General features: G+C 39.6%; 1 protein-coding gene across 2 annotated transcripts in view; it reads right to left on the bottom strand.

Annotated features, from left to right (window-relative positions):
- Window positions 1–18,427, bottom strand: part of ACMSD (aminocarboxymuconate semialdehyde decarboxylase) — a 76,028-nt gene that overhangs the window by 26,270 nt on the left and 31,331 nt on the right. For both annotated transcript variants that reach the window (XM_082840635.1, XM_082840636.1), the window contains exons 7-8: window positions 17,776–17,871; window positions 16,480–16,652 (exon numbers count right to left, since the gene is read on the bottom strand). In XM_082840635.1, coding sequence (XP_082696761.1) covers window positions 16,480–16,652; window positions 17,776–17,871 — 269 coding nt within the window. The remainder of the gene's footprint in view (window positions 1–16,479; window positions 16,653–17,775; window positions 17,872–18,427) is intronic.

The following is an 18,427-nucleotide window of genomic DNA, read 5'->3' as shown; positions in this document are numbered from 1 at the left end:
TTTGTAAATAATCCATGTATTAATTTTTTTCTCTAGTTTTCTCAATTCAGGATGCGATCTTATTTTCTGCTGGAATCCTGCATGAGTCACACTGTGTTCCAGTTATACCAAAATCTTTATAGTTTTCTCACTTTACTAGGTTTATCCTCTGGTTGGCATGTCCTATCCAGCCGCAAACTCCTATTTTTAATTGATTAATTAATGTGGTGGACAACTTTTTATTTTGACAGAATTTCAAATGATGAGACAGATAGAAATGTTGCAGGCTAATTCAGGGATCTGCCATATAACCTTTACCCAGATTCACCAATTGTTTATATTTTGCCCCTTTTCTTTATTATTTTCTCTGTATAGATATTTGTGTATCTATACAGAAACACACATTTTTCTGAACTGTATGCAAGTTGGAGACATTACGGCCCCTTACTCCTAAATAAATTAGAGTTTATTCCTAAGAAAAAAGACGTTTTCTTATGTAACTATAGTACAGTTCTTAAAATCAGAAAATTTATAAGTTGATATATATATTATAACATTATATCAATGTTATTATATACACACACACACACACACACACACACACACACATATATATATAATATCACTAGTCCATACTCAGACTTTGTCAGTTATCCCAACAGTGTGCTTCATAGCTAGTTATTTTTTCCTGGTCCAAGATCCAGTTGATAATTACATTAAATTTAGTTATCATGTCTCCGAAGTTTCCCTTAATTTGGAACAGGTAATTTTTTTTTTTTTGGTCACTCTTGACTTGGATATTTTTGAAGAAGACTACAGTCCAGTTATTTTACAGAATGTCCCTCTATTCTATTTTATAGAATTTTATAGAATGTCAGTTTGTGTTTTTTTGATCTTTCCTCATGATTACATACAAATTATGCATTTGGGTAGAAATTTTACAGAAGTGATGTTGTGTCTTTTTCACTGCATCATATCAGGGATACATGTTACCAGTTTGTCCCAGTATTGGTGATGTTTGATCATTTAGTTAAGTTGGGACCCACCAGGTTTTTTTCCTATAAAGGCTATTTTTTCCCTTCATGATTAGTAAGTAATTTGAGGGGAGACACTTTAAGATCACATAAATATCTTGTTCCTTATCAAACTTTCACCCACTGGTTTTATCATTCAGTAATGATTTTCTTCCTGACAGTTATTGCTGATGTGGAACTGTATGTGTGTGTGTCTCTCTTGTCTTGTTTCTGTTCTTTGATTTTGGCTCTTATCTCTATTTTTTCTGTCTTTCTGTCTGCTTACTTTTTTAGTTTACTTTTCTCCTTCTGGTTTCTTAAAGTGGAATCATAAATCACTGATTTTACACATTTCTTCTTTTTCTAATAGAAGCATTTAAACCTATACTTTTTTACTGAGCTATAATTGACATACCGTATTATATTAGTTTCAGCTGTATAATATAATGATTTGATATTTGTATATGCTGCGAAATGATCACCACAAGTCTAGTCAACATCTGTCACCAAACATAGTTTAGCATTATTGATAAAATACTTGAGCAATTTTTTGATAGACTTTAATGAGCTTAAAAGCCCCTCCTAGGAAATTGCCCCTCCACTCAATTGACTATTAGTCTTGAAACTAGTCTAAGAACTTTAACCAATAATGCAAAAAGGCTAATTGTCCTTAACTAGATAGTCATCTCCTTCTTTTTTAAAATCCAGTCTAACAATAGTTGTCTAACCATTTTTCCCCATGAAATGTCTCTGCCAAGATAGAATCTTTGAATTGGGCTTTTCAGAAAGCCTCTTTGTTTGAAATAAAACTCTGACCTATGCTTATAATCAATCTGAGAGTGGCTTTGTGTGTTGAAGGAATGAAGGCTTGAATGTACAAAAGAGGAAAGTCTGATTGTTACTAGGCCTGAAATATTAAATGTAAAAATGCTCTCAATTTGAGCTGAGGATAAATGATTCTTTGATTTCTACTAGAAAAAAAGGATTTTCCTAGGTTTTATGAATACATTTACATGAAATAATGTGGGGAAGTATATAATAAAATTTAGAGGAAGGCCACGATAGACTCACAACTCTATCTCTAGATTCCTGTATTCATGTACTGTATTAAAACCAAGCAAATACACCTGCTGGTAGAAGCCCTAAAGACCCAAAGTTATGTCTCCTCACATCTGTGCCAACAGCTGATCTCGTTCTGAACTGCCTGCTTGGTATTCCCTGGAGGTTCATTTGTCCTTATTTCTACTCCTCTTGCTAAAAGTTGTTTACAATTCCAAAACACAACATAATTTTAAAAAGTCCCATGCTTACATTACATTTGTCAATCACATTAACATGAAATTGAAATCTAGAAAATAATTTTTCTTTCTAGTCAGGAATTCTTCCATTCCCAGTATTATGGCCTTCTCAGATATAAATACATTTCAAGCGGGGAGGGGTCTGTTCTGTTCTAATGAGAAGAAAGCAAACGATTTTAAAGCCGAAATGCAATTCATTCTTCCTCTGCAATTCATTCTTCCTGGTTAAGACACTTCCCTGTTCACCTAACTTGAGTTTGAAAGCCTATTGTAGAACACCAAACTTATAGTTTGGCAGTATTTAATTATTATTTAATAGCTACTGTTCACAACTCCTCTCCATAGGAGGTTAATTATCCCCTTGTGATAATCTGGTTTGTAAATTTTTCATACCTGTTATCTATCTATATACCTTTTATTGATATCTTCTGATAAACTTTTGACCATTTCTAACTTGCTAGTGATTTCTTAAGGGAGAGGGAAGTAGGCATAAAAAACCTGGAAGTGAAGTTCTTGTTAACTGCATTTCTTGTTCAGAGAAGGGATAGTGGCAGGGAAAGGGTGGGGAGAAGAGATTCCTTAAGAGGCAAACGGTCCTATAGGATAAAGGTCACATACTCCATCACTTGATACCAGTCCTTACTTGATAGATGCTTAATAAACACTTCTTGAGTTAAAAAAAAAATTTTTTTATAAATTTTTAATTTACTTATTTTTGGTGGCGTTGGGTCTTCGTTGCTGTGTGCGGGCTTTCTCTAGTTGCGGCGAGCGGGGCCTACTCTTCGTTTCGGTGCACAGGCTTCTCATTGTGGTGGCTTCTCTTGTTCCGGAGCACAGGCTCTAGGCACGCGGGCTTCAGTAGTTGTGGCACACAGGCTCAGTAGTTGTGGCTCGTGGGCTCTAGAGTGCAGGCCCAGTAGTTGTGGCACACGGGCTTAGCTGCTCCGCGGCATGTTGGATCTTCCCGGACCAGGGCTCGAACCCGTGTCCCCTGCATTAGCAGGCGGATTCTTAACCACTGCGCCACCAGGGAAGTCGTAAAAATACTTTTTGTATTGCTATTTCTACCACCTGTTATAACTGCAAATTGTGATTTAAATGGATGCAGAGTCCTGGTTAAGGAAGCGTAGCATATGGCCTTGGATGACTGTTGCCTCATTTCCCACTGATCCAAGCTCTCTGGTATACCCAAGACTCTTGTGACATCTCAGGCTCCCAAGTAGCATACCTGTTCCTGGCCTCCCAAAAGCTAGAACTTTCTTCCTTCTTCTTCCTTCTTGTCTGTGATCCAGGATTCTGTTCCCTTGAGATTGACCATAATCATGAACCAATTTTTAAGGACATCTGTGCTACTGTAATATTTGACAACATCTACATTTTAGTAGGACCTTTCTAAAGACTCTATTAAACCCAGAGGAATAATTCTAATGGTAGGCATTTTAGGTAGCGTGGCTGCCTCTTCTAGGGTCCTAAAATTATACCTTTTCAACAGCCACTGGCTTCCTTTATTAGGCAGGAAAGCAGTGGATAATCCTGATTGATTTCTCCACACCAACACTGCCCCAATGTGCATTTTCCTTCCCAAAGCCAGCTGCACACACTCCCTATGAAGTCAAAGACTTACTGAGCTGATAATAATAGTAATTAATATTCCTGCCAGGGAAAAGAAATAAACTGCTCATCTGCTGGGATGCATTAACTTTTTCACATTTTCAGGGAATGTTGCAAGCACTGAAAGATGTGGCTTACTGAAGAAACTCAAATAGTGGAAGAGAATTCATTTGTCTTCTGGAAAAGGAACGATTAACTATCTTCTCATTTAGCATATTTCATTAGTAGCATTTTGCAGTAAATACAACACACCTCTATTATAACATAGTTATTACAGACCTTCTAGTATATCAAGGATTCAGTTTGTTCCCTGAGACATAATTTCGTCACTAAGGAGCCTGATTTAATTCAATCAGTGCAGGGTAAGATTAGCCTTATACCCACAAGATCATTACATAAGTTACAAATATTAACACCTACTGTGCATAAAGCACTAACATTTGTACAGTCCTTTGGCATCATGTTATATTAGCCTCTCCCATCAACTTTGTCTGGTTATCATCTCCATTTTACAGTTGAGGAAACTGAGGCTGAGAGGGTAAGTGACTTGATATTAAAGGTCATCCAGCTAACAAGCAGTAGAGCCAGGACTTGAACTGCTTCTCACATCCCACAACTTCGTGAGAAGGTAGTAAGTTATATTCTTGTTCTCAGGAATCTTACAGGCATCAAAAAGGGTTCCACTCTGTTGAGGACTGCAGCACACAGAAAACATCACTTAACCAGAATACTAACAGACAGAATGTTAAAATACATTTAAATTTCAAGTCAGGGTGGAAATACTTAAAATTCACAGGGTATACTCCACTGCCCCCACTAGCCCTAGACATAATCAAGTCTTTGGTGTTAAAGGACCTTTTCATTGCTTCCAGATCATGTTAACCCTTTAGAATAGCTGAATAGAGCAGTCCTGAATGTTAAAGAGGTAGATGGCCTGGAAAAGGAATGGAGAAGAAACTTTGGCTTTTGGGCCTGACAGGTCTCTAGTTTAGGTTCATTTTCTAACCCACAGATCAAATGCCCAAGACAAGATCACATGTATGCCTACTGTAAAAATTGGGGCATAAAATGTCCCAAAATAACATTGTTACTTCTAAAAGTGAACAATTTATTTTACTCTAAGATAAAATACTTTCTGTTTTGTGGAACAGGTGTTTCTGGTTTCTCTTTTAAAAATAAAAGAACATATGAATAGATATTTTGGTTTGGGTGGTTGAAAGTCTATCTTGCAGAGAAAGGCCTCTTCATTTTTTAAAAAAATTGAGGTGAAATTCACATAACATAAAAATTAACCATTGTAGGGCTTCCCTGGTGGCGCAGTGGTTGAGAGTCTGCCTGCTGATGCAGGGGACACAGGTTCGTTTCCCGGTCCGGGAAGATCCCACATGCCGCGGAGCGGCTGGGCCCGTGAGCCATGGCCGCTGAGCCTGCGCGTCCGGAGCCCGTGCTCCGCAACGGGAGAGGCCACAGCAGTGAGAGGGCCGCGTACCGCAAAAAAAAAATAAATAAATAACCATTGTAAAGTGTATACTGTGGTGACATTTAGTACATTCACAGAGTTGTGCAACCATCACCACTATCTTGTTCTAAGACATTGTCACACTCTCAGAGGAGACCTTATGCACATTAAGAAGTCACTCTCCATTCCCACCCACCCCCTGGCACCACTATTCTGCTTCGTGTTTCTGTGGGTTTATCTATAGTAGATTTTTCATATAAATGGAATCATACAGTACGTGACCTTTATGTCTGACTTCTTTCACTTAGCATGTTTTCAAGGTCCATTCATGTTATAGTGTGTATCCGTATATCATTTCTTTTTATGGCTGAATATAATATTCCATTGTATGGATATACAACATTTTGTTTATTCATCCATCTGTTGATGGACATTTGGGTTGTTTCTACCTTTTGGCTATTGCAAATAATGCTGTTATGAACATTTATGTACAAGCATTTGCTTGAAAACCTGTTTTCAATTCTTTGGGGTATAGACACAGGAGTGGCATTGTTGGGACATGCTAATTCTGTGGTTAACTTTTTATAGATTTGCTAAACTGTTTTCCACAGCAGCTGCACCATTTTATATTCCAACCAGCAACGTACAAGGGTTCCAATATCTTCACATTCTTGTCAACATTTTCCACTTTTTAAAAAAAATTATAGTGATCTTGGTAAGGATGAGAATTGGTATCTCATTGTGGTTTTGATTTGCCTTTTCCTAATGACCAGTGATGCTGAACATCTTTACAAGTGCTTGTTAACTATTCATATAGAGTACTTATATATTTGGATACAAGTCCCTTATCAGGTGTATGACCCTCTAGTGAATTTTTCATTAAAGTTATTGTACTTTTCAGGTCTAGAATTTTTATTTGGTTTCATGTTATAATTTCTATCTGTTTATTGATAGTCTCTTTTGGTTCAGTCATTGTTCTCCTGGTTCCCTTTAGTTCTTAGTCTATGATTTTCTTTATTTCTTTGATCATATTTAAAGCTGTTGATTTAAAGTCGTTGTCTAGTAAGTCCAATGTTTTTCCAGTGACAGTTTCTGTTAATTTCTTTCTTTCTTTTTTTTTTTTTTTTTGCGGTACGTGGGCCTCTCACTGTTGTGGCCTCTCCCGTTGCGGAGCACAGGCTCCGGATGCGCAGGCTCCACAGCATGGGGGATCTTCCCGGACTGGGGCATGAACATGCATCCCCTGCATCGGCAGGCAGACTCTCAATCAACCACTGCGCCACCAGGGAAGCCCAATTTCTTTTTTCATGGGAATGAGCTGTACTTTCTTTTTTCTTTGCATACCTCAAGTTTTTTGTTGAAACTGGACATTTTGAATAGTATAATGTGGTAACTTTGGTAATCAGATTCTTCCTTCTCTGGGTTTGTTCTTGTTCCTTTGTGTGCTTTGTATTTGCTTATTTAGTGACTTTTCCAAACTGTTTTTAAAGACTTATTCTTTGTTGTATATGCTCTCTGCAGTCTGTTCCTTAAGCTTGTGGTCACCTCATGTTTTGATAAGATGTTCTTAAATGCCTAGAGCAAAAAGAGAACCAAAGAAAGACAAGGGAAAAAACCTCTCTCGGTCTTCGGTCTTCGCAGATTGGCTCTGTGTTGGGCCTTCCTCTAATGCTTGGCCAGGCCATTTACAACTCCACCCTAGCATTCACACCCTGCTGATACTGAGCCTAAAGATCAGAGAGAGATTAAAGCTTAGGTTCCTGTCATGTCTTTTCTGAGCATGTGTCCTGCTCTCGGCATGTGCTTGGCTTTCTAGACTCTTCCCTCTTTCTATCTTGTTCCCTCTTCACTTTTGATTAAATTGCCATAGAAGATCCAAGCCTTATTTTACATCATTGCTTCAGAAGGAGACACATTTTGTTTGTTGTGAACTTTAATTTAGTAGAATTTTTTTCCCTTTATCTCAATTTTGCAGTGATTGTATAATTCTGAGGTTCCAACATTTCAAGATGAATGAAAGATCTTGCAAATTGATTGATGCTGTCACAGTTGTTCTCACTGTAGTTTCATTCTTGAAAGGCTGTATGTACCTTTGTCAAATGCTTTTATTGAGCACTTACTGTGGGACTGGAATTGTGTTATATACTTTATGTGGTTTTCTTATTTAACGCTGTCTACAACCCCAAGAGTTAGGTACTATTATTATCTGTATTTTATTGATAAGGAAACAAGTTTAGAGAGATCAAATAATTTACTCATATCTCTCACAGCTATGACTATGTTGTATAGCATTAAACTCTTAAGCATCATTTACTGTTTGCTTCACAAGAATGGGATTTCTAGGACTTCTTTTTTTCCACTTTATCTTCATTTCTATTTTTATTTCTACTCTTAATTGTATTATCATTTTTTACCACATTTCTCAGGCACGCAGAAACAAATCAGCAAACTAACAGAAACCACTGGAAAGTACAAACTACAAACAAAAGACTAACAGCAGTAGTGAATTCAATTTGGAATAGAATGCTATGTGTGAATAACATAGGGATAGTCCTGTAGTTCCTCCATTTCTAGAAGAAAATTCTAATGATACTTGCTTGTAGATGAAGCTTGGATATTTAGAAACTTAGGAAACAGACACTCTCATTAAAAGAGTTTATTTTAAAAAAAAGAGTTTATTTACTGCAATGCTTATATGCTATTAAAAACAATTTTAGTGCCTCAAATGGTGTTTCTAATAATGACAAGGCACTATGTCAAAGATGCATATTTGAACAAAATTGTTTCATGAAATGTAAATGTGGAAAAGTAATATTTATAAACTAAGTTATGTGATTTTAGATGTTCTAGTTGAATTAATAGATTAACTTTTAGAAGTAGAAAAAGGATGGTCCAGTGGTTAGGATGCCACACTTTCACTGCCCAGGGCACGGGTTCCATCCCTGGTAGGGGAGCTGGGATCCCACAAGCCGTGAGGCGTGGCCAAAAAAAAAAAAGTAGAGAAAAAAAATCTTAAGACTCTGAAGATGTGCATATCATCTCTCGTCCTTCCACCTTCAACCCAAGCCAGAGAGAGGACTAGAATATTCTTTAACTTCTGAAAATCTAGCCAGACTCCTTCTATTGCTGTAGTTTCTGCTGACCTCTAATTGCCTATAACCATGAAAATGACTTCAGGGAGCTGGAAGCTGGGCTATAGGTGGATGCAATATAGGTAAGATAAATTTTGTTAGCGAAAAGGAGGAAAGCTCAAGACCAGTATTAATACATGCACGCAAACTGGTCTTTCAGTTGTCCATGATGACCTAAGGAGCTTACCCCAGAATGTAAATCAATGCACTGCTTCCTTTACTGAAAAAGTCTTGCTATTAAAAACAAAAGTCAGTTAAACTAAATGGTGTCTTTAGTGACTCAGTTTGCATTCTGGCACAAGTTCCTTCTCTCATCATGGGCTGGTAACAAACTCTTTGTGGACTGGTATTGGTCTGAGGATCACAATTTGAAACCCCATTAAAAAGATGGTAAAGTGCATTTTGAAGAGCATATAGCCACAAGGACAAAGAGAACAGGATAGAAGAACTAAGAAGAAAACTTCAGAAACTGGAAAGCAGTTGGATAATAGTAACTAACTTTAGAAGACCAAGAAAGAAATTCTTAGCTAGTATGAGATAGGCCAAAAAGTAACCTGGCTTATATCACCAAGCCCCCAAATATATGTAATTGATAGCACCAGGTGCCTCTGGAAGTAGAGACAAAGAACTAACAACAGGAGGATTCATTGTAAGCCTGTTTCAGAAGCAGTTAGACCCTAGATCATCTCCCTAAGTCCAGTGTTGCTTTCCCCTCATCCTGGCAAAAGACTGGTCATTTAGTCTCAAAAGGGGGTGAAAGGGTCAGAGAGTCTCTGAACTGGGAGATATTGGGCATAGTTGAGAGTGTGAAATGTTCTGAAAGCAAAAGGTTAATGAAAGTTTATTTATTAAAAATCAAACATCCCAGGGACTTCCCTGGTGGTCCAATGGTTGGGACTCCATGCTTCCATTGCAGAGGGTGTGGGGTCAACTCCCGGTCGGGGAACTAAGATCCCACATGCCACACAGTGTGACCAAAAAGTAAAAAAAAAAAAAATTTAATTAAAAAAAAATTTTTTTAAATTGAGCATCCCAGCCTTTATTCCCTACTCAGTTCCCAGGATGCTGGCAACCAGGCCTTTACCATTCAGGTAAGAGATTGAAAGAGCTTCTCTGGGAAAGTGATAAATCAAAAAGGAAAGACCAGATTTCTGGAGTTTCAAAAGAACATGGCTCAGTTGGATTACTCTATAGAGAAAACCACACTTGACAGGCCCCATCCATATGCAGAGACTTCCAATCATCCTTTTAGTGACCGCTCTTAAATATGAGAAGACAGCCAAGGATTATAGACATTTGAAGAAAGCATTTAATATGAAAGACTGAGACTTAAAAAAAAAAGACAAAAAGCCAATTGGAGGAAGGCTTGTGGGGAGAAGTACATTTCCCAAAATTACTAATATTTTTAGAGAGATAAAAGATATTGAACTCAATCAACAAGAACAGGATGCTTTAAAAAAGTTTACAGAACAAGAACAGTAACAACAGCTCTTTCAAATTAAACAAATTAAAAAGCCAATTAAATAAAAGAATTTATTAATAAAGTTGAGGAAATATCCCAGAAAGTAAAACAAAAGCTCAAAAAGGGGAGGTGTAAGACAGAAGAAAAATAAGGTTCAACTTTAGGAACTCCAGAAAGAGAAAACAGAGGGAAGGAAGTCATTAAAGAAATAAATTAAGAAGATTTTACAGAATAAAAGGGCTCACCAAATGTCTAGCATAATGGATGAAAACAGTCCCATACTGAGTAACATCACTGAGAAATTTTAGGACAAAAAGAAAATCTTAGAGTCTTTGAGATTGGGAGTGAAGGGGAAAGAAGTAGGTTTTATATGAAGTTTCAAGGATTAGACTGGAGTTACATTACTCAACAGCAACTCTGGAAGCCATAATACAATGGAAAAATGTCTTTAAAATGACTCAGGAAAACAGTTGCCAAGCTAGAATTATATACCTAGCCAAACAATTAACTCACTGTAAGGGAAGAATAAAGACATACTGAAATAACCAAGGTTTCAAAAATTTCATCTCCCATACTGTCTTTCTTAGAAAGTTATTGGAAGATGTTCCCTACCAAGATGAAGGAATAAAGCAAGAAATTGGAAAATCATAGGGCTCAGGAAGCAGGGAACCCAATGAGAGAGAGAGAGAGAGAGAGAGAGAGAGAGAGAGAGAGAATGTGAGGAGTACAAAGGGGAGATTCAAGATGACAGCTGTGCAGCAGGTCTAAATAGCAGCCCAGTCCATATTAGAGCAAGTCAGAGACTCCTGAATATATTTTTTCAAGAAGAAGGAATTAATAGACTACTGTACCTGATGTGTTTAAGTGTACTGAGAGGAGAGTTATAAAATTGGTGGAGAGTTTGGGGTTAAGTTAGTGTAAAGCAGTGTGCAAAAAAAAAGTAAAGGGTGAAAGAATGAAAGATAGATAGATAGATAGATATTATTGGGCTGCAGTCGTCTCATTGAACCTCATAAGAAACCCTGAACCCGAATTGCCCAGCCATGGGGTTCCTGGATTCCTGACCCAGAGGAAATGAATGAGATAATAAATATTCATTGTTGTTTTAAAGCTAACCTAAGTTTTAGGTTAATGTATTATGTAGCAATAGATAACTAATACAGATTTTGGTACCTGGAAGTAGGCTGTTGCCATAATGAAAACTTAAAAATGTGGGAGTGGCTTTGGAACTGATGAGTGGGAGGAAGTTGGAAGGACCTTGAGATAGTGGAAGACTGAAGATCCTTGTAAAGACTGTTATTAGAAGCTTGATAACCTGTGAGGTTACCAGTAAAGACTTTAAGGAGAATGAGGAAAATGTTATTGGAAACTAGAGGAAAGGAGATGCTTGCTATGCTGTGGCAAAAAAAAAAAAAAGTAGCAACACGGTCACCTACAGTAATATGCAAAGTAGAAAATATATTTAATAAACTGGGTGATATAGCTAAGGAAATTTCCAGACAAAGTGTGAGAAGTGCTGCATGGCTGCTTCTTGCTGCTTATAGAATGCAAGGGGAGTGCCTTAAAGGAAGGACTATTAAATATAAAGGAGCCAGGAACTGTTGGGTTTGAAAATTCCCAGCCCCTCCAATGGCAAATGCTGCTAAAATTAGAGATGGCTTTCTGGCAAAGATTAACTCCAGGGCACAATCAGAAAAATATAGTCTAAAAATGAAGCCAAGATATGACTATAATATCTGTGTTATGACCTCAAGAGATTTAAGGCAGTGCCTCAAAGAACCACTGTCAAACACTTAAGAGTGTTGTTCCTCAGCAGCCTTTGCAGAAAAGGGCTTTTCTCAGAGATTTGTGGGTAGGGCTTTTGCCTAATGGTTTGAAACCTAATAAGATTCACGAAAGACCTGCAAAGTTTTTTTGTTTGTTTTTTCTTAAACTTTGTTACCGTTTAATCATTGACAATGTTCTCTACACTAACGCCACATTCGTAGTCATCAGTGCTGTTATGATCTGCAAAGTTGTTAAGAGAATTGTATTAGCAGAAACACCGGCAGGATTGAAAGGAATGGATAGAATAAAATGAAAAGAAGCTTTCGGGCCTCTAAAGTTGCAGGGGCATGAAGCAGTCTGTAGAAACTACTCAGCCGCAAATATGGGCTCCCTTTCATGGAAAAGGAGGGATGACTCAGAGGGTAGAACCAAGAGCTGTGGAGAATCATTCCTGTATTCTGAGTTCTAATCAAGGAACTGCTAACATGTGCCCAATGGATTTCAGATTTGCTAGTTACTAGTAACTCCTCTAAACCTCCTGATTTTCCCCTTTTGGAGTGGAGGGTGTATAGCAACTATCCTTTGCATGTCTCACCATTTTATAGTGTTGCATGAGTGTGTGCTGGGTAAAGAACTTGTCTCTGTGGTTCACAAATCTTAAGGTTGAGAGAAACTGTGCATGAGGAGCGTCATCCCTGAGTTACTTTAAGTGGTGAGATCCTGGACTTTAAGCTGATGCTGTAAATGAATGAGACTTTGGGGTGGTGCGGGAGGACTAAAGGTAGTTTGCATTTAGGTGGCTGGAGTGTGGGGTGTGGTGGTTTACAAACATGTCTTCAGCAGGTGGAGCTGGGGTGCCCTGGGGGTGCAGTGGATAAGCATCCACCTGCCAATGCGGGGGACATGGGTTCCAGCCCCGGTGCGGGAAGATTCCACATGCCACGGAGCAACTAAGCCCGTGTGTCACAACTACTGAGCCTGCCCTCTAGAGCCCACGAGCCACAACTACTGAGCCCACGCGCCACAACTACTGAAGCCCACGTGCCTAGGGCCCATGCTCCACAACAAGAGAAGCCACCACAATGAGAAGCCTGCACACCGCAACAGAGAGTAGCCCCGCTATCTGCAACTAGAGAACACCCACGCGCAGCAACGAAGACCCAACACAGCCGAAAAAAAAAGGTGGAGCCGAATTCCATTCCCCTTGAATGTGGGCCAGATTTAGTGACTTGCTTCTGATGAATAAAATGCGGCAGAAGTGATGCAACGTGGCTTTTGAGGGTAGGTCATAAAAGGATAGCTTCTGCCTGGCGCACACTCCATCTCTCTCTTGTTCTCCTTTCCTCTGCCACCTCCGTCTCTCTTTCAGATCACTTATTCTTTAGGAAAGCCAGCTGCCATGTTGTGAAGACACTCAAGCAGCTCTTTGGAGAGTAGAGGGACCCAGATGAGGAGGAACTGAGGCTTCCTGCCAAAACCCAGCACCAGTGTGCCAGTAATATATAAAAGTCACCTTGGAAATAAATCCTTCAGCCCTGGTCAAGCCTTCAGGTGACTGCAGCTCTGACTGACAACTTGCTGCAACCTTGTGAGAAATCCTGAAATGGCTAAGCTGTTCCTAAATTCCTGACACAGAGACCATATGAGATAGTAAGTGTTTATTGTTGTTCTAGTCCACTGAGTTGGGGCAGTTAGTTACACAGCAATAGATTAACAATGGATCTAGCCAAAATTGCGATATAATCATAATGGGAGGAAAATGGACCTCTCAAAATCTACCCACCTAAATATGTAAAGTGAATTGTCTATGGTCATGTTAATGTAGGGAGGCAATAAGTTTTTTCATATTTTTCACAGTGATAGACTGATAACATATAACTAGCATTCTTTGCACTCTGTCTTTAAAAATGAGTAGACAGGGCTTCCCTGGTGGCGCAGTGGTTGAGAGTACGCCTGCCGATGCAGGGGACACGGGTTCGTGCCCAGGTCCAGGAGGATCCCACATGCCACGGAGCGGCTGGGCCCGTGAGCCATGGCCGCTGAGCCTGCGCGTCCGGAGCCTGTGCTCCGCAACGGGAGAGACCACAACAGTGAGAGGCCTGCGTACCACAAAAAAAAAAAAAAAAAAAAAAAGTGCTTAAAAAAAAAAAAAAGAGTAGACATGGATTAAAAGCAAAGAATTTTAGAGATGGGAGGAAAATAAGAGATTATGTAATTCACGTCTTCTGTTTAGAGGGAATTTTAGAAATAGTAGGTACACAATATATGGTTTTGGTGTATGTATGACATACATCTATTTATTCTGAAGGTATTATTTAAAATTTTGATTTATCAAAATAATACCTATACGTAGTTAAACAATCCAATATTACTAATATCTTTCTTATCAAAAACAGTCCTATCCATTTTTGTATCCCAAGACAGCCACTTTTACCTTCTAACATGAATCTTCTGATAATCACCCTCATAGTTTCAGATAATGAGATTATACTATTGTTTCTCGATTTATTAGCTTTAGAGAGTGTTTACTGACTTCGCATTATGATCATGGAGAATTTCTTTCTTATCCCAACTTCTCCAATTTCCCAGTAGAATTACAATTTTCAGTTAAGCCAGTGCTTAATATTTACACCATAAATATAAATAGTTTTCACTGCTGAGTCAGGTAATATACAATGATTATCTGTCTTCATATGGACGTTTGTTTTCTTGGAGTTAATTATTTCCTTTTCTTTATTTTGCTTAATTTTCTATATATGTACAGCTTGTTTGGTACTAATGTATTAACAGATCCGATGAATGCCCGGCAATCACTGTTTCAAATTCAAACACATCAAATAATCCATTCGATCCACAGCCTTCTGTCCTCTTGCTCAAATAGGGACAGTTGCTCTCTAGACTAGCTGTCCTGTTAGGACTTTCCTTAGCCATTCTGGTTTGGGGATTGTTTTTGAAAGATTTTGCTAATGTGAATATAACTAGAAGGAGGAAGCATTAATATTTTAAAGAGAATCCTAAATTATTAATGTATACTGCTTCTATGTCCTAGATTCACCAGCCTGTGAGGTCACATAAAATGAAGTCACTTTTGCTTTTGATGCCCAAGGTATAGGGGCTCAAGTCTTCACAGTTTGAATGCAAGATCTTAGCACCTTTGCAACATTGCAACTTTGCAAAGTGCCCTCTGAGTTTTTCTGGGGGTCCACAAAAGGGATATACTTACTAACTAGTCTATCCACTGGTTACCACAAGGCACTTGCCGTGTTTTTCCTCTTCTGCTGTGACCCCCTGGCCGATGTGTATTGCCCTGAATGCTGTTTGAAGGGGCTGATGGTCTCCCTCACTGCTGATGGTATTGCTCGTAAGATAGATGTTATATTTGCCAAGGGTGTTTTTTCCTGATGTCGCCATTGCCAGGAACACCAGGGGTACTAGGCTTGATGGGAGGTAGTTAGACTGACCCTTTCCCCACTTCCACGCCGCTTTCCTACTCCCCCTCCTCCATTGCTCAAAATCCAGGGTTTACAGACTCTTTCGGCTTCTCCTTTTTGTAGTTTCCTACTTACACACCTGCCCATAGCCCCTCTGTCCAATCCAATGATAAGCTGCTAAGCACCGATTTCAGCAGGGACAACACAAAAGCCAGAAGGCTCAGAAACATAGCTCAGCCACATAACTTATTCCCAAACCAGAATGTTCAACATTTATATTCTAGTCAGGTTCTCAAGCCAGAGAAACAGTCAGCTTTAAAGTGAGATGAAGTCTTCATTCTGGAGATAGAACAGTAACTTGCAGCTTTCAAATAATGGACCGCTTTCTCTGCTAAACAAGATTTTAAATGCCTTAGCATCTCCTCTCAATCCAAGCACCATATTGCCAATCTTTAAACACATATGTCCATATTCTTTTAGAAACCCCAAAGAGTTTTTTTCTTTGGGTAAATTTGGAAGCCTTCTATTGCTATCTGTAAATAATCAAACAGAATTGAAATACTAAATATTTCAGACTACTAATTCAGACTGACCTTTGCTCTAAACACTGTCTAAACTTGCTCAGTTAGCATTTCCAAAGAATACTTAAAAGTGGAGATGCCACCAACAGGAGAGCTGCCAGCAGACCACAGAAGAGGAAAGGCCTTTTCTTGTGAGGTTTAAAGCACTACTGTGCTGGTCTTTTGGGCCAAATGAGAGAATGGTTTTCAAAACAAAGGCCATGTTATTCCAGCAAAACATTTCAGGTGGTACCCAAGACCCTTCGTCATCTTCCCCTGCCTTCCTGGCCAGTGCCATCCCCCCCTCTTTAATGTTCCAGTTTTCTTCATTTAGTGGATGAGGACAGTTAGAGTCACACTTTACCTAGTCAGTAAGAAGTAGAGCCAGGATTTTAACCCAGGTGAATTTGACCTCAAAACTGGTGGCTCTTTCCTGCTTACCCCATCGTGATGTGTCACTTCCTTACGGTCACTACAGAGGCGACCGTAAGGAAGAAGAATTTATCTGGGGAGCTACCCAGCCATGTGGCTTATCTGGGATTTCCTTGGCGTACATCCATAATGGCTCCCTGCTGATACATGGTCTATGTTGAAGGAGGTTCTGGATTGGACACCCTGTGCAAGCAGACCTAATCCCGAACCTCACTGTCCCTCCTTTTTCTTCTAATGCCTTTTCTCCCATCCCTTTTTCAAAGAGAGACCAAGCAACTGGTTGCTGATCCTGTACTCTGCTCCCCGTAAGTCACCCAAATGGCAGCCCTGGCTTACCTTTCCTACGACATCTGTTAATAGCTTCAGGGCCAGAGGATCATGAACCAAGGAGTCCGTGTAAAAGGAGCCAAGGTATTTCTTTGGGTTGGTTGGATTGTCCTGGGCACACAGATCTGGACGCATGCTGAATCCATGGGAGATTCTTCCTACTGTGTAGGGGAAGGACCCACCTGCAAGTAAAGCCCATTCCTGAGGGACTAGTGTTAATTGAAAAGGATTCTTTTCAACCCTCATGTTGTATGCAAAGAGAAGTTACTGTAGCCCAGCTAGTTGACTGTATTTACAAAGGATCTACTGGGTTCCAAATGTGAGAGAAGACCCAGAAAAAAGAATAAAGTTTAACTCATCTAGAAATTCAGATTTAAGGAATTTATCCTAAAGAGAGAAGACAAGTGTATAAAGATGTGTGGTCAAGGTTTTCAAATGTAGCTTGGTTATAATAGAAAAATACAGAGGGAGCCTTTCAGTTGGGGAATATCTAAATAATGACGGCATATCCATAGAATGCATTGTCATGTATACAGCCATCAAAAATGATGAAGCTCTGTACTCACTGACATGGAAAGATGTCTCCACGTGCTGTTGAGAAGGAAAAGCGGATTAGAGAACAGTGTGTATAGTTTGATATTGTGTGTGTGTATTCAAGGGTCACAAACTCACTTACCTACAGGGACCAAGCAGGAAATGGAAATGAATGAAACAGGCCTGTTTGTGAACAATAGTGAATGGCAGGGACTATTGCAAACTGGAGAGCTTGTGGTAGCTTGTGGTCTGACGAGAGATTTAAATGAAAAACAAAGCAAAATCAAGTAAACTGTGCCAACCAAACTAAACTTGTCTGCAGAAATGGAATCTGGCCCTTGAACCATCTTATACTTTATAACTAGAACAACTACCAGGACTAAACTGCGTCCCTCCAAAATTGTGTCCCTGACCCCCAATGTGACTGTATTTGTAGATAAGGCCTTTAAGGAGATAATGAAGCTTAAATGAGGTCATAAGGTGGGACCCTCATCTGACAGGACTGGTGTCCTCATAAGAAGAGGAAGAGACGTAGGAACTCACTCTCTCTCTTCCTGTGAACACACAAAGAAACGGCCATGTGGGGACACAGTAAGAAGGCGGCCTTCTGTAATCCAGGAAGAGAGACCGCACCAAAAACCAGCTGCGCTGGCATCTTGATCTGGGAGCTCCATAACGGTGAGAAAATACATTTCTGTTATTTAAGCTGCCCAGTCTGCAGTCATATTCTGTTACGGCAGCCCAAGCTGACTAATACAGATAGGGTCTTACCTCCATGTGCAAAACATACTTTCAGTTTAGGAAACTTCTCGAACACTCCACCCATGATCATGGAGCAAATGGCTGTGGTGGTCTCTGCGGGCATTCCTGGAAGAAGAAACAGTCATGACGTATAGCGCTTGTCATCACGAGCAAGAAGTTCAGTGATGTTAACGGCAGGGGAATGGGACCTTGCTGAGAAGCGCAGGGTCCCTGTGCCCTAGCATGGCTTGGTTGTATGCAGGCCATGACTTTGGCAAGCAGAAGCCATCTGACACTTCCTATTTGCCACTTGCAAGTAGAGTCATCTAATGGCTAGAAGAGCCAAGGAGCCAGAGGACCTGTCTTTTGTCCTGATTCTCCCAGCTTCCATTTTGTGTGCAGTGGGGCAAGCAGAGTACAGTGAGTCTAGGCTGAACCCTTTCTCCTCCAGTTGTTTGCTTCTTGGCCTTTGACAAGTAATTTAATGCCCCCGAGTCTGGGCTTCTTCACCTGTGAAATGGGGACAGCGTTGCCCATCTTGGAAGGCTGTTGTGGAACCTTGCAAATGATGATGCTGGGAAAGTTCTTGGCCAGAGCTTCACATTGCAGGGGCTCGACAAATATGATTTGCCTCCCTGCTTTAATTTCCTCATCTGTAAACTGGGGTTAAGAATGGTTAGTT

This window comes from Leucopleurus acutus (genome assembly GCF_964270905.1).
Source record: "Leucopleurus acutus genome assembly, chromosome: 6".
NCBI classification, from domain to species: Eukaryota; Metazoa; Chordata; class Mammalia; order Artiodactyla; family Delphinidae; genus Leucopleurus; species Leucopleurus acutus.
This window is presented reverse-complemented; position numbering and strand designations above follow the sequence as displayed.